The 11,903-nt window shown below is 39.6% G+C and overlaps 1 protein-coding gene across 1 annotated transcript; it reads right to left on the reverse strand.

Annotated features, from left to right (window-relative positions):
* Positions 1-3,328: 3,328 nt before the first annotated feature.
* Positions 3,329-10,389, reverse strand: tax1bp3 (Tax1 (human T-cell leukemia virus type I) binding protein 3). Its single transcript, XM_012877816.3, has 4 exons — positions 10,177-10,389; positions 8,558-8,677; positions 4,839-4,916; positions 3,329-4,708 (listed from the first exon to the last, which is right to left on the reverse strand). Exons 1-4 carry the CDS (start codon positions 10,213-10,215, stop codon positions 4,559-4,561), a joined length of 387 nt encoding a protein of 128 aa, XP_012733270.1. The 5' UTR covers positions 10,216-10,389; the 3' UTR covers positions 3,329-4,558.
* Positions 10,390-11,903: the final 1,514 nt, after the last annotated feature.

Here is an 11,903-nt window from a genome sequence, read left to right on the forward strand (position 1 = left end):
TTGCACCACAAAGTTCATTTAGTGGCTTCTCAGGGGGGAAAGTTGATAGATGCATATATTTAATTATGTATTTTAAATTTATGTTTTTTGTTATGTTCTGTTTTTTGTTTAATATGTTCTTAAAAATGTCAGTGTTTTGTACATATATGAGCATATACGTACAAAGGTTTCTATTTTTTTTTTTTTTCAGACCATGTTCGAGGCATATTTGCAATAAATGCAATAAATGATCCCTCGAATGAGCTGCGTTCATTTGCAACAAGCGAGTAAACAAAGCTCCTCGTAAGCAAAAACTTGGGTGTGGGACGATTTCGAAGAGGCTTCAGCAGGCTTCAACGAAGTTCTGAAAAATAGTTTATTGAGAGGAAAAACAAACGGGGAAAATCCCTGGGGCAGGGAGGGAGACTACAGCCCCAGACTAAGGACTGAATCTGGACACCATCATCCCTGCAGGGAGGGCACAGTCCTGTTTAATTACCATGGCAGAGGTTGAGGAGGTATTTAAAAAGCTCCCTAAAAGCAGGGTACCAGCAGTGGAGGAGACTTAGCCTGAGATGCTGTTGTGGTTGACAGTAAACCAAGGTGATGGTTCCAAGCTTTAAAAAGATAATACAAGAGTATGTTTCAACTATTGAGGTTCTCATCCCTCTTGGAAAGATTACACCAAAGGAGGCTTCAACCAATTGTTGAACCTTGGAGCACCATGGGTTTCAACACTACAATACATTTTCCTTGCAGACTTTCAGAACTTTCCTTATTTTCCACTTCAGTAAATTGGATTAACATGCTACATCTGTTTTTCTAGTTTCACTTTCTCTGTGACTTTTGATTAAGCCCCCTGTGGGTGGATAATTTTCTTTTTCATCAAAGAAATGTAGCATCTTTTTGTACCTAACCAATTAACCATTCCATATCAGTATGGATATTCAGCAAGATTAATTTTCTAAACAAGATCTGATATGAAATTGATTTCAAAGTATTCCTTTAATTTGTTGTTATATGTTGTTTTATATATAAACAACAGATGCAGTTATTTATGATCCAATACCAATACCTGGGCTAATTGTATCGATATCCCATACCGATCCGATACTACTGTTGAATGAATAAACCGCGTACCTTGCCATGTGAGTGAAGTTATCATGCTTGAAATAAACTTCTTAAAAAAGTTTTGCATGTTGTTTAGCATGGTGCGTTTGGAGATGCTTAATTAAGTCTGAGTTGTTAAATTTACTAACCTTATCATCCCCCTCGCAACTTATGCATTGCAGATGCTGCATATTGCAGTCGGACTTGTTGGTGTATGAAGTTTGAAATGTTTCCAGATAGCAGAATTGGCTCGGTCCGCCACTTGCTCCATGTTGCTCTGCGTTTGCTCATCGCTGTTTTCATTTTTTATGATATTAAAAAAAAGAAATGACTGAATATGATGCTGGATCGCCATCAATCATCTGATATCCAATATTAGTCAATATCGGATACTAAAGTTATTTCAGTCATAAATGCAGTTAATTATTGCAAGTAAAAGTGAATTATTTTGCAATATCGTTTAAAAATGGAATTTAGTCAATACTTATTTTTAAAGTTAAAGCTTTTGATATTTTTTTTAGAAATCTAGACAACAAAAATGTGCCACATGTGACACTAGGCAGACTTCGGGGGGGGGGGGAAGCCACCAGTCAAGTGTGTGTCTTAAAATAAAACCAGCAGAATCTGCAGCACCAAGAGGTTTTTAAAAAAAACTGATCTTCAATTTAAATAAAAGTCTTTCTAATCTGCTCTTAATAAACAGTAATACACGCGAGATACCTGCATAATGCTCTAATATCAATTAACACAAAAGTTGTTCCACCATTTTCCCACTACCGAAGCTAGAAGCGGTTCCAGTTTCTTTCGGGTTCCAGTTTGGTGTGGGACCAAAGTGATGGAGACAGACTGCATTGCCATGGAAACACAATTATCATGCCATAATGTAGGAGGCATGGATGATGTATGAACCACGGTTAGGTGGTGCAATTACTCGCTCGCCCACCAAACAGACATTTCTCAGTGTTTTACTAGTGCACAAATGCCTTTTATCTGTCTTCGAGTCAGAAGGAGTTACTTTCAAATGATGTCAATTTAGAAATTAGTTTTGATTTGTTTAATGAATTGATTAGATGAAGACTGTATACGTTTAAATGGGTCACCATGTCATCAGCTCGGTTAAACATGATTAATGTGTACAACGTGTTGATTAAATTATCTCAGTGCATCTTGTAGTGAATTTAGATGCTCATTGCTTCCACTTATAAAGCGCCCATTAGTTACCCAGCAACATGCAACGTGTTAATGACGCAGCATCGGTGAAGCTGTGAGTCTGAGCTTTGGCTGAGATGTTTGTGCAACCATATCATTTTCTCTAAACAATATGAAGTGCACCGAAGTGGACTGAGGCATGCTTCCCTCTCCCTGAAGCACACACACATGGCTCGCTTATCAATTATTTCTCAAACAAAGGATTTCAGCTCTGCGCTGCCCTAAGACGTCCCTTGCTCATAAGGTGGCAGGTGTGAAGATAAAACATTACGTAGCAGATTTAAACCAGATCCGTTTGCAGAAAAGACACTTTCAGTAAACCTCTTCAGATAATTAAGTGGACCTGAGTGAAAATTAAAAGGGCAATGAGTCAAACTTTGGACATGAAAAGCTTTCACTACATCTTAGACGGCTTTATTTGTTAGAGAGCTCCAATATTTAGGAGATGAAAGTGCAAAAGGCTCTGTACATCAAAAAAGCCACAGTATTTACAGAAAGGTCAGAGCATAGATTTTTTTTTACTTTGAAATGTCAAAGTGTCAGCTGATGGTGGGAAAAAAATTTGTTGGGAGTCCAAATTCAATAAATTTCCACTCAGATTATCTTACTGTTCTTCAAAATGATTTTCTGCATTCAGTTATTCAGGACAGAAATTAGTAAAAAGGTCCTTAGCATCTGATAAGATTTAAATGTTCAAATAAAAAAATAAAAAAAAGATTATTTTTTTTACAAACCGATGTAAATTACTGTGCAATTGTATTTAAGTATCAGACAAACATTCCCAGAGAAGTTAAAAAAGTCTGCAGTCATTAGCAAAGCCTGAAGTGTCCAAGTTGAGGTTGAAGTCCAGAGACGGGCAGCAGTCAGTTTACTGGACAGTGTGAATATAAGTTACAGCTCAATGTTGTGGATAAGCATATATTTAAAAGTTCTCTGTTGTGAGACAACGGGATCAGATGTTTTATGCTGAAAGCCTCAATTTCATGTTTGTCCTCAAGTGGAAAATTCAGTTAAAACTTATAGTCAAACGTAATTAATTCAAAAGGTTTTTATTGTGCAACTCTAATAACTCAATGAAAAACATAGAACTGTATTTTCAATCAAACATGTATCAAAAAACCATTGCCACTCAGATTAGTAAACATATACCATATTTTGTGTTGTAATACAAACTCTAAAGATTAATTAGGATATTGATTAAACACGTCATCTCAAAAAGGTTCTGTCATCTGTGGGCCGACATAACGGATGTTTAACCCAGAAAACGCAAATAAAAAGAGAAAATGGGAGCAAATGACCACAGTTGATTGTTTAAGGTGATAAATTAATACATTTCAACTTGACTTTTGTCCAGTTGTAATAATAAAAAATGTCTTGATTTGATCTGTACAAAGCCAGTTGTAGCGGGACAGATTTCTAATAAAATAGAGCAACACGATTTTTAACTCTTTACCCAGTGTCACCAAAAGGATAAATGTCTAAAATACTGTTCGGACGAGGTGGTGGAAGAGTCACAAGTTAAATAAATGCTTTTAGAATTTGATACTTTAAGCAAATAGAGAAACTGAATCAACCAAAAGCAAGACACCAGTGAATAAGAAGAAACCCTGATCGTGTACAGATTTTACACAGACTGTACCGTTAGCTAGAAGGAAAAAAGTATGTCAGACCCTGCATTACATACTGTACTAAATGTTTGGCTTAAACTTTGGTTTAATTGCTGCAGTCTGGATGGCAGAATATTGTTTTTTTGTTGTTGTAAATAAGAGGAAAACTGCCTGCAAACTGATTAATGTGCTTTTCATGATGGTGCCCAGGATCTGATTCCAAATAACTCCAATAATGTTTACAGGATTCTTTTAAAAAACATAGGCCAGATGAGAATGAATGATTTTGTTCTACCCTCAGTAATACAATCAACACGGCTGTTCTCCTAAGCTTAAATTGTTCAGCCCTGCAGTCAAAAGGTCCCAAAAAGCGGCGGAGAACTTAGCATTACATTCTTGTGCTGAAACGTGAAGGTCTAACTCGCTTACATCTCCCGCTGAGTTACAATAGATGCAAACAGCTTTAAAAAAAAAAAAAAAAAAGGGACAGCCGATACATTTATAGGCCTTAGATAGCTGGTCACCTAAACGTTAATCGGACAGGCTGGGGAAGCATCGTCGGTGTGGGTTTAAAGGCCACAGTGCAGCTGCGTTAGGAAAAAGTCTTTAACGTTCATGGAAATGTTCAGTCCCACGTAGGCAGCGCCCCTCCATCACTGCCGGGGATGACAGCCCTTAGAGTGTTTCACAGCTTCTTCCAGGGACTTCCTGGTGATCAGCAGCCTCACGACCTCCTCCTTCTTCTTGGTCAGTTTTTTACGAGCCTGGTCGTGAGTCACCACGGTCATGTCCCAGCCGTTCACCTGCGAGCAAGCAGGAGAGGCTTTTCAAACCACGGCTACGTTCGCAGCGCCTCACCGACGCTTTACAGCGGCAAACAGCGACACCTTGTGGTTTTCACATCGAATGAGAACGCTTTTTAAAACCACCCACCTGCATGATTTTGTCTCCTACCCTCAAGTCTGCAACCTCTGCTGGTCCTCCTGGAGTTATCCTGGTCACATAGATTCCCTGTTGACCACACAGAAACACACGTCTTGCTAAATAAAGACAAATACAACAACAAGAAACAAAGTCTTTTTCAGTGTTTACTCCCAAATTAAGAGTACAAAATCAATCTATGGCTTTTGTTTTCCTGGGGAGTTTGATGATTTAGGGCACAGACGTCAAACTCAAGGCCCGCGGGCCGAATCCGGCCCGTCAAGGTAAATTATCCGGCCCTCAAGAGCCAAAAAAAAAAGGCACTTCATGTCATAAAGTAGAGGCATATACCCTTTTAAAGTGTATAAAGTGGTTGAAACTGTGCCTCCTGTAAGTGTAACTCACACCAATATCAACTTTTTTTGCAGATAAACTGTATAAACTGGGCCTAAGGTTGCTACTTTTATGTTACTGTGCATTTTTTATACTTCTATGTGAACTGGAATGAAATTATGAAATGAAAAGTATCGTCTATACACGTGCAACCGGCCCTTTTAATGATTTCATGACGCCAAAGTGGCCCTAGATAGAAATGAGTTTGACACCCCTGGTTTAGGTGAATAAGCAATCGCTCCTCTAAAAACTTCATTTCCCATTTTTGTTCTTCCAGCAAACACTGTGCAAATCGGTGATTAATTGAGATAATTGGAGTTTTCTCTGACTTTATGGCGCATAGAGCAGCGCTGTCTACACCCCTACTTCACTGCACACTTCAGGTCAGCTGGCTGAAAGACAACTACTATACTTTCCCTTCGCATTCAAGCAATACGATTTAAAATGTTTAGAAACATCTACGGTTGCACAAAAACGTGGACCAATCCAATGAAATTGTTAGATTTATCTAGAGTGAATTTCTAATTTTTGATATCTGCTAATCACGTTAGCAATTCTTAGCACCTAAATCAGAGTTTCAGATTGTTTTCTTCCACCAAAAACAAAGACTCATCACTTCCGGTTGAGTGTTTCTATCAAATCAGTTAAACGAATGCAATGAGAACACAAATGGCATCAAAAATACAATAAACCTCTACTATAAGTGCTGCTTTTCTATCATCTCTGCAGTATTAACATTCTTCTACCACTATTATGTGTGATACAAGTGCGGTCCCGAAGCCAAACCACTGTTTTAGATTCCTCCAAATGTAATAATAAGTACTTTATTTTAGCAGCATAAGTAGAAACATTGATATATACTGGACAGGACGTCAAGTGATTACGGCATGACCCACAGGCACAATTGCTAGTGAGTTAGGGATGCTGCTGAAGCAGAAGTAGCATCAGAAATACACAAAACCGGTGTCAATAAACTTTTATAAGTAGAATGACTTGCTTTGACACTTTCACTTGAACGTGAGTGAAATCTAATTGACATCAAATGTAATTTGTGAGAAATTCTGGGGGGAAAAAAGCGACGTGCTCAGTATGCCATGAAAAGTATCCTGGTTGGAGTTGCTGGCTTGTTATGCTAATTTACCCCATTCAACCTCCCAAGTGTGCTTTATATTATTCAACCAATTGTGGAGGCAGTTATGTAATTGAAATAAAATGCCTTACCAGATTTAATGTCAGTTTGTAAGTCTTGGATTGTGTGAAATAAATTTCTAAATAAATGTAACTTATGTTTTTTTCCTCTTTATGACTCATCTTTTGACTGATGCGACTTATATACCAGAGCGATTCAGTCCGAAAAATACAGTAATGAATATTCATTTATAATAGTTCATTAGTGGTTTATGAAGGTTACACAAAATCTGAATTTATGGCCATCCTAGCATTAAACATATGTTTTGTGCTCATTGTGCTGGACAGGCTATGCTAGCATTTTGACTTAACGACACTTTGTCTTACTTCTGCCATTATGCCACATTTACAGCTGACCAGAGCTTTATTTATTTTTTTATCCTCGCCGTCTCTCTGCTCGTCATTTCCCCTTCGACTGTCTGAATGCGTGTCTCTGTGCCAAGCTAAGGCTTTCATAATTTAATAAAAAGATGTATTTACAAATTATGTACTTCATTTTTATTAATGTATAAAAGCATTTATATTTATCGACCGCAACTGTATATGAAACACGAAATGTGGCCCAGTTCTTAAATTATTTTGTTTTTTCTCCTAACCCACCGCATCCCAAAAGATGCTCTATTGGATTGAGAGCTGGTGACTATAAAGGCCATTTGAGTACAGTGAACTCATCATCATGTTCCAGAAACCTGATGATTTGTGCTTTATGACACGGCGCGTTATCCTGCAGGAAGTAGCCATCAGAAATTGGGTACGCTGCGGTCATAAAGGGATGGACATGGTCAGCAACTATACTCAGGTAGGCTGTGGCGTTGACACGATGCTCAACTAGTACTAAGAGGGCCAAAGAGTGCCAATAAAATATCCTGCACACCATTACACCACCACCACCAGCCTGAACCGTTGGTACAAGGCAGGATGGATCCATGCTTTCATGTTGTAGACGCCAAATTCTGACCCTACCATCCAAATATCGCAGAGAAAATTGAGACTCAGACGTTTTTCCAATCTTCCATTGTCCAATTTTGGTGAGTCTGTGCAAAATTGTAGCCTCAGTTTCCTGTTCTTAGCTGAAAGGAGTGGCACCCGATGTGGTCTTCTGCTGCTGTAGCCCATCTGCCTCAAAGTTCGACGTACTGTGCGTTCAGAGATGCTCTTCTGCCCACCTTGGTGTAACGAGAGCTAATTTGAGTCACTGTTGCCCTTCTATCAACTCGAACCAGTCTGGCCATTCTCCTCCAACCCATGGCATCAACAAGGCATTTCCACCCACAGAACTGACGCTCACTGGATATTCTCTCTTTTTCAGACCATTCTCTGTAAACCCTAGAGATGGTTGTGCGTGAAAATCCCAGCAGATCAGCAGGTTCTGAAATACTCAGACCAGCCCGTCTGGTACCAACAACCATGCCACAGTCAAAGTCACTTAAATCCCCTTTCTTCCTCATTCTGATGCTTGGTTTGAGCTGCAGCACATCGTCTTGACCATGTCTACATGCCTAAATGCATTGAGGTGCTGACATGTGATAGGCTTATTAGAAATTTGTGTTAACAAGCAGTTGGACAGGTGTACCTAATAAAGTGTCTGGTGAATGTAAGTCGTACCTGACTATAAATCGCAAGATCGGCCAAACTGTGAAAAAAGTGCGACTTATAGTCCGAACACCACGGTACATGGAAGTTTGTAGCTGTTGTTTTCTTTGCTTAAAATGCAGACACTAAACTTAAGTTGATTTTGTAACTCAAACTACATTAAAGGGTGTGGAAAAGACAATTAGAAATGTCAGATGGCTGGAGGCAGATTGTGAACGGATGTTATCATTAATCTGGAAGAGGACAACCACCAGAGTAATAAAACTTTGCTGTAATCATCAGGTAGATCATGACTGCAGTATATCTTTCCATCCCTCACATATTTGTGCCCGGCTTGTTCTCACATGAGGTCATGAATAATACGTTCAGGCCTGTTTTTCCATTTGCAGCTCACCACAATGTGCCGAGTTAAACACATGGAGTTCTTTAAACCTTCCCTTTTTTCTCTGCAGCGTAAGCAGAGCAGCCGGCTTAGTCAAGCCGATGGATCCGGAGCCATCAGAAGAAACGGGATAAACATTGATTGGTTAAATGTTTATTTTCTGTTGCTTCCTGACCTTATCTGACTTGTCCTCCGAGAAGGGGTTCTGCCCAGGGTCCTGGTCGATGCCACCTCCAATGCTGAAGCCCAGAATCAGGTTGTCTCCTTGGCGCAATTTCTGGATCTCAATTTTTTGCTGTTAGAAAACAACCAAACAAAGTCCAACATCAGAAATCTGCTGAAACACTGAGTATGGGCTACTGGTTTACCGGGCGCCATCCGTCATCCTAGCCCAAATGTGTCGCCATCTAGTACAATACTGACTTAACTGTGTTCTTAAACTGTTATCAACTATTTTAGTAGAAGCCCGAGGATTTCACCCCATCAGAGAACATCTGTCCGTCGTACAGTGACAATCAGCTGCAGACTCACAGACCAAGGGAGTCCGAGTCTAACACAAAGGCTGCCTTGTGTGCGCGATGACGAATAACCCACAAGAGTCTCTAATACAATGAAGTGAAGCCGATGACTTCATGGAGGACGTCAATCAGCCAGTGAGTCAAGGTTTCCAGCTAAAGAGGTTCGGCTTGCAAATCTGTGGGCACTTTAAGTTGATAAGAGAGTGTGAGAAATCTGAACTGGTCATCCACGCGTTCCTGTTTGCCCAGGGAGAATAAATACGACGCGACACAGAGGCTTGTTCCTCTTAAAAATGGGAAAGAGAAGAAGACGTTGTCACTGAATGGCAGATACGCGTTGCAATTCATGCGCTGGAAAGCGTGATGAGAAAATGGCAACAGGCCTAAGCAACTAGAACTGTGACAAACCCGGCTGGACCACAGCAAGCAGGGTGGTAACAGAGGAGGGAAATCTGCAAAAACCCACTAAGTACAAAAACTGCAGCAGGGTGTCGCATATTTGGGTCACAAAGCTTTCTAACCAATCGCCACCCATCGTTTCTCAGAAAAATGAACACAGAACACAGTCCTGGACAACGACTGACACCTAAAGTGTACTCCTCACACCTAAAGCGTATAGAAAAGCAATCAGGTGAGCTCAAGAAGAAGAAAGACTGGAGGGAGTATGCAGGAAAAGAAAGAGATGGCGAGTTAGACAATAATAAGTTATAAGGGGAAAAGAATACCATCAGTCAGAGTAAATTAGATTAAACCAATATCTATTAACTCTTAAACAAACAAAAAAATACAAAAACAAAATTGTACGGTAGCTCCTTCCATATAACTAAAAAAAAAAAAAAGTTGAAAAATATTACACATGTCAAATTGTTGTGAGTGGATAATGAACTCTAAACCCATTTGGGAACAGCAACGCGTTTCCCTAATGTTGCGTTCACGTACCAGGAAGAAACCACACTAAAATCTCGACCGGGTGACGCCCTGTGTAAAAGCAACGCTCGGGTAAAAATCGGGTTAAAAACAAGAAACACAGACTTACTTCATACAGGTATTTATCTAGTTGTCTGCATTTAAATACGCAAACATTAAAACTGAAACGTTGTTACTTTACACCAAACAAACAAAAAAAATCCCGATACATATATAAACAAATAGCCATCGCACGTTAGTTATTTAGTGCTTATGGTTCAACATATTTAGCTAGTTCAGTTCACGCTTAACGAAGCAAAGTAACGGATGAACAATAGGCAGTCCGCCGCAGCGCAGCCCTCAAACTTACCACGACTGCAGTCACTGGTTTGCCTGGGACAAACGACATCGTTTAGCTGCGAGTTTAAGAATAAGTCGACGAAGTTTTAACAAAAGCTACGGTAAAAGTTTTTTTTTTTAAGGGTGTTTTCAGTGGATATACAACTTCCCTGAGTTACCAGCAGGCTGATCCTGAGCTGGAAGTCAGCGTCTTCCCAGATGACGTAGTCTCGTCTCCCAACAAAGCAGGTGTGAATGATTCGTGCACCCAGACAGCCGAGGAGGGCGGTGTCCAGCGGCTGGACGCTGCGTCGTTGGACGTTTTGAAGCCGTCAGACATTCCTAGCCGCGGTCATAAGGACAGAGGAATGTTTAATGTCCTTAAACGGAGCTGTCAGACTGTTACCTCGTTTAAAACCATACTCAATACCAGCTATTATTATTATTATTATTATTATTATTATTATTATTATTATTATTATTATTATTATTATATTTTTGTTGTAGTTGTATTACTGCTGTATGAACACCCTAAAAATCAGATGCACCATAATAAAATATTCTTCCTGATATCGGCTGTGTGGTAGGAATAAACAGTGGTTTACCGAGAAATTACTAAAACCAGGCAGCTTTGAGGTCCTCAATCCCTTCTTCTATTTTCTCAAAGAATAAATAAATAATCCTAACGTGTAAGTGCAAAAATTGCACCATTTAGTGTATGAAGGAATAACAGCATCAGTTTCCTCGCAGGAAAACTCTTCAGTGAATGAACTTGGCACCTATTAAAGGGTTCAAACCTAACTAGGTAAAACGATTAAAACCAGGAATGTACGACCACATTAGCTCTGTTAAAACCAATGTAAAACTCCTCCATTAAAACCCACAAATAAACCATGTAAAAATAACCCACCAACTAAATATAAAAATCCTAAAACCAAAACACCATAACTATAAATAATTCCCCAAACAATCTAAAACCATAATCTACTCCCTCACCCCTTCGTCACTCTTGGTCCAGCCCGAAAGTTGCAAATATGTGTCTGGTCCCCCCTGGGAATTCTTTTGGCCAGACACCAGGACACAAGATGAAGGTAAGTAAAAACACACATCACAAAACGCTGCAACCTTTTAAAATATAACACATACAAAATCATAAAAGTTGGTGAAGTGAGAAAAACATTTTTAACAAAGAATGAAAATAAAACTGAAAACTGGCATGTGCATATGTGTATTCACATACTTTGCTATGAAGTCCCGAAAAGGTTCTGGTGCCACAAATTACCTTAAAAAAAGCCACATAATTAGGCATCACCAAGGAGTTCTCCAAAACAAGTCACAGACTAAAGCCCCTTTCACACCAGCCCTACTCTAATTCGCCTGCCTGGTTCCGGTCCGCTACTCGTGTTGGTTTTCCTTACATTCCCAGTAAGGCCCGAGCTCCTGGTAAACGGTTGGTAAACGCCTCCTGGGGGCAGAGGTGGGTAAAGTGGCGCTAGTCCGAAAATAATAATTCTGCAACTAACTTTTTGTTCATCACGTTATCGTTCATGTTAAGTTTAGAAACTGTTTGTGGACTGTTGGTGTCCACTCTGTTGGCTTTCAATAGACAATACCAATGTTCAAGAAATTCATCCACTGTTGACATCACTGTACCTTTACCTACACAATACATCAACACACAAACTTCTAGACAACAGTAGCAGTGTGATGTGGTCTTAATATTGCTTCCAATGCTCAAAAACAGAGTCGCCTGTATCT

The sequence above is a fragment of the Fundulus heteroclitus genome, chromosome 9, assembly GCF_011125445.2.
Source record: "Fundulus heteroclitus isolate FHET01 chromosome 9, MU-UCD_Fhet_4.1, whole genome shotgun sequence".
NCBI lineage: Eukaryota > Metazoa > Chordata > Actinopteri > Cyprinodontiformes > Fundulidae > Fundulus > Fundulus heteroclitus.

Excerpts from the sequence above, each read along its gene's own strand:
- tax1bp3 (XM_012877816.3), bottom strand. The coding sequence starts at position 10,215 with ATGTCGTTTGTCCCAGGCAAACCAGTGACTGCAGTCGTG. Across the intron at positions 4,917-8,557 it reads CGGAGGACAAGTCAGATAAG|GGAATCTATGTGACCAGGAT; the intron begins GTCAGGAAGCAA and ends TGTGGTCAACAG. Across the intron at positions 4,709-4,838 it reads TAGGAGACAAAATCATGCAG|GTGAACGGCTGGGACATGAC; the intron begins GTGGGTGGTTTT and ends GCTTGCTCGCAG.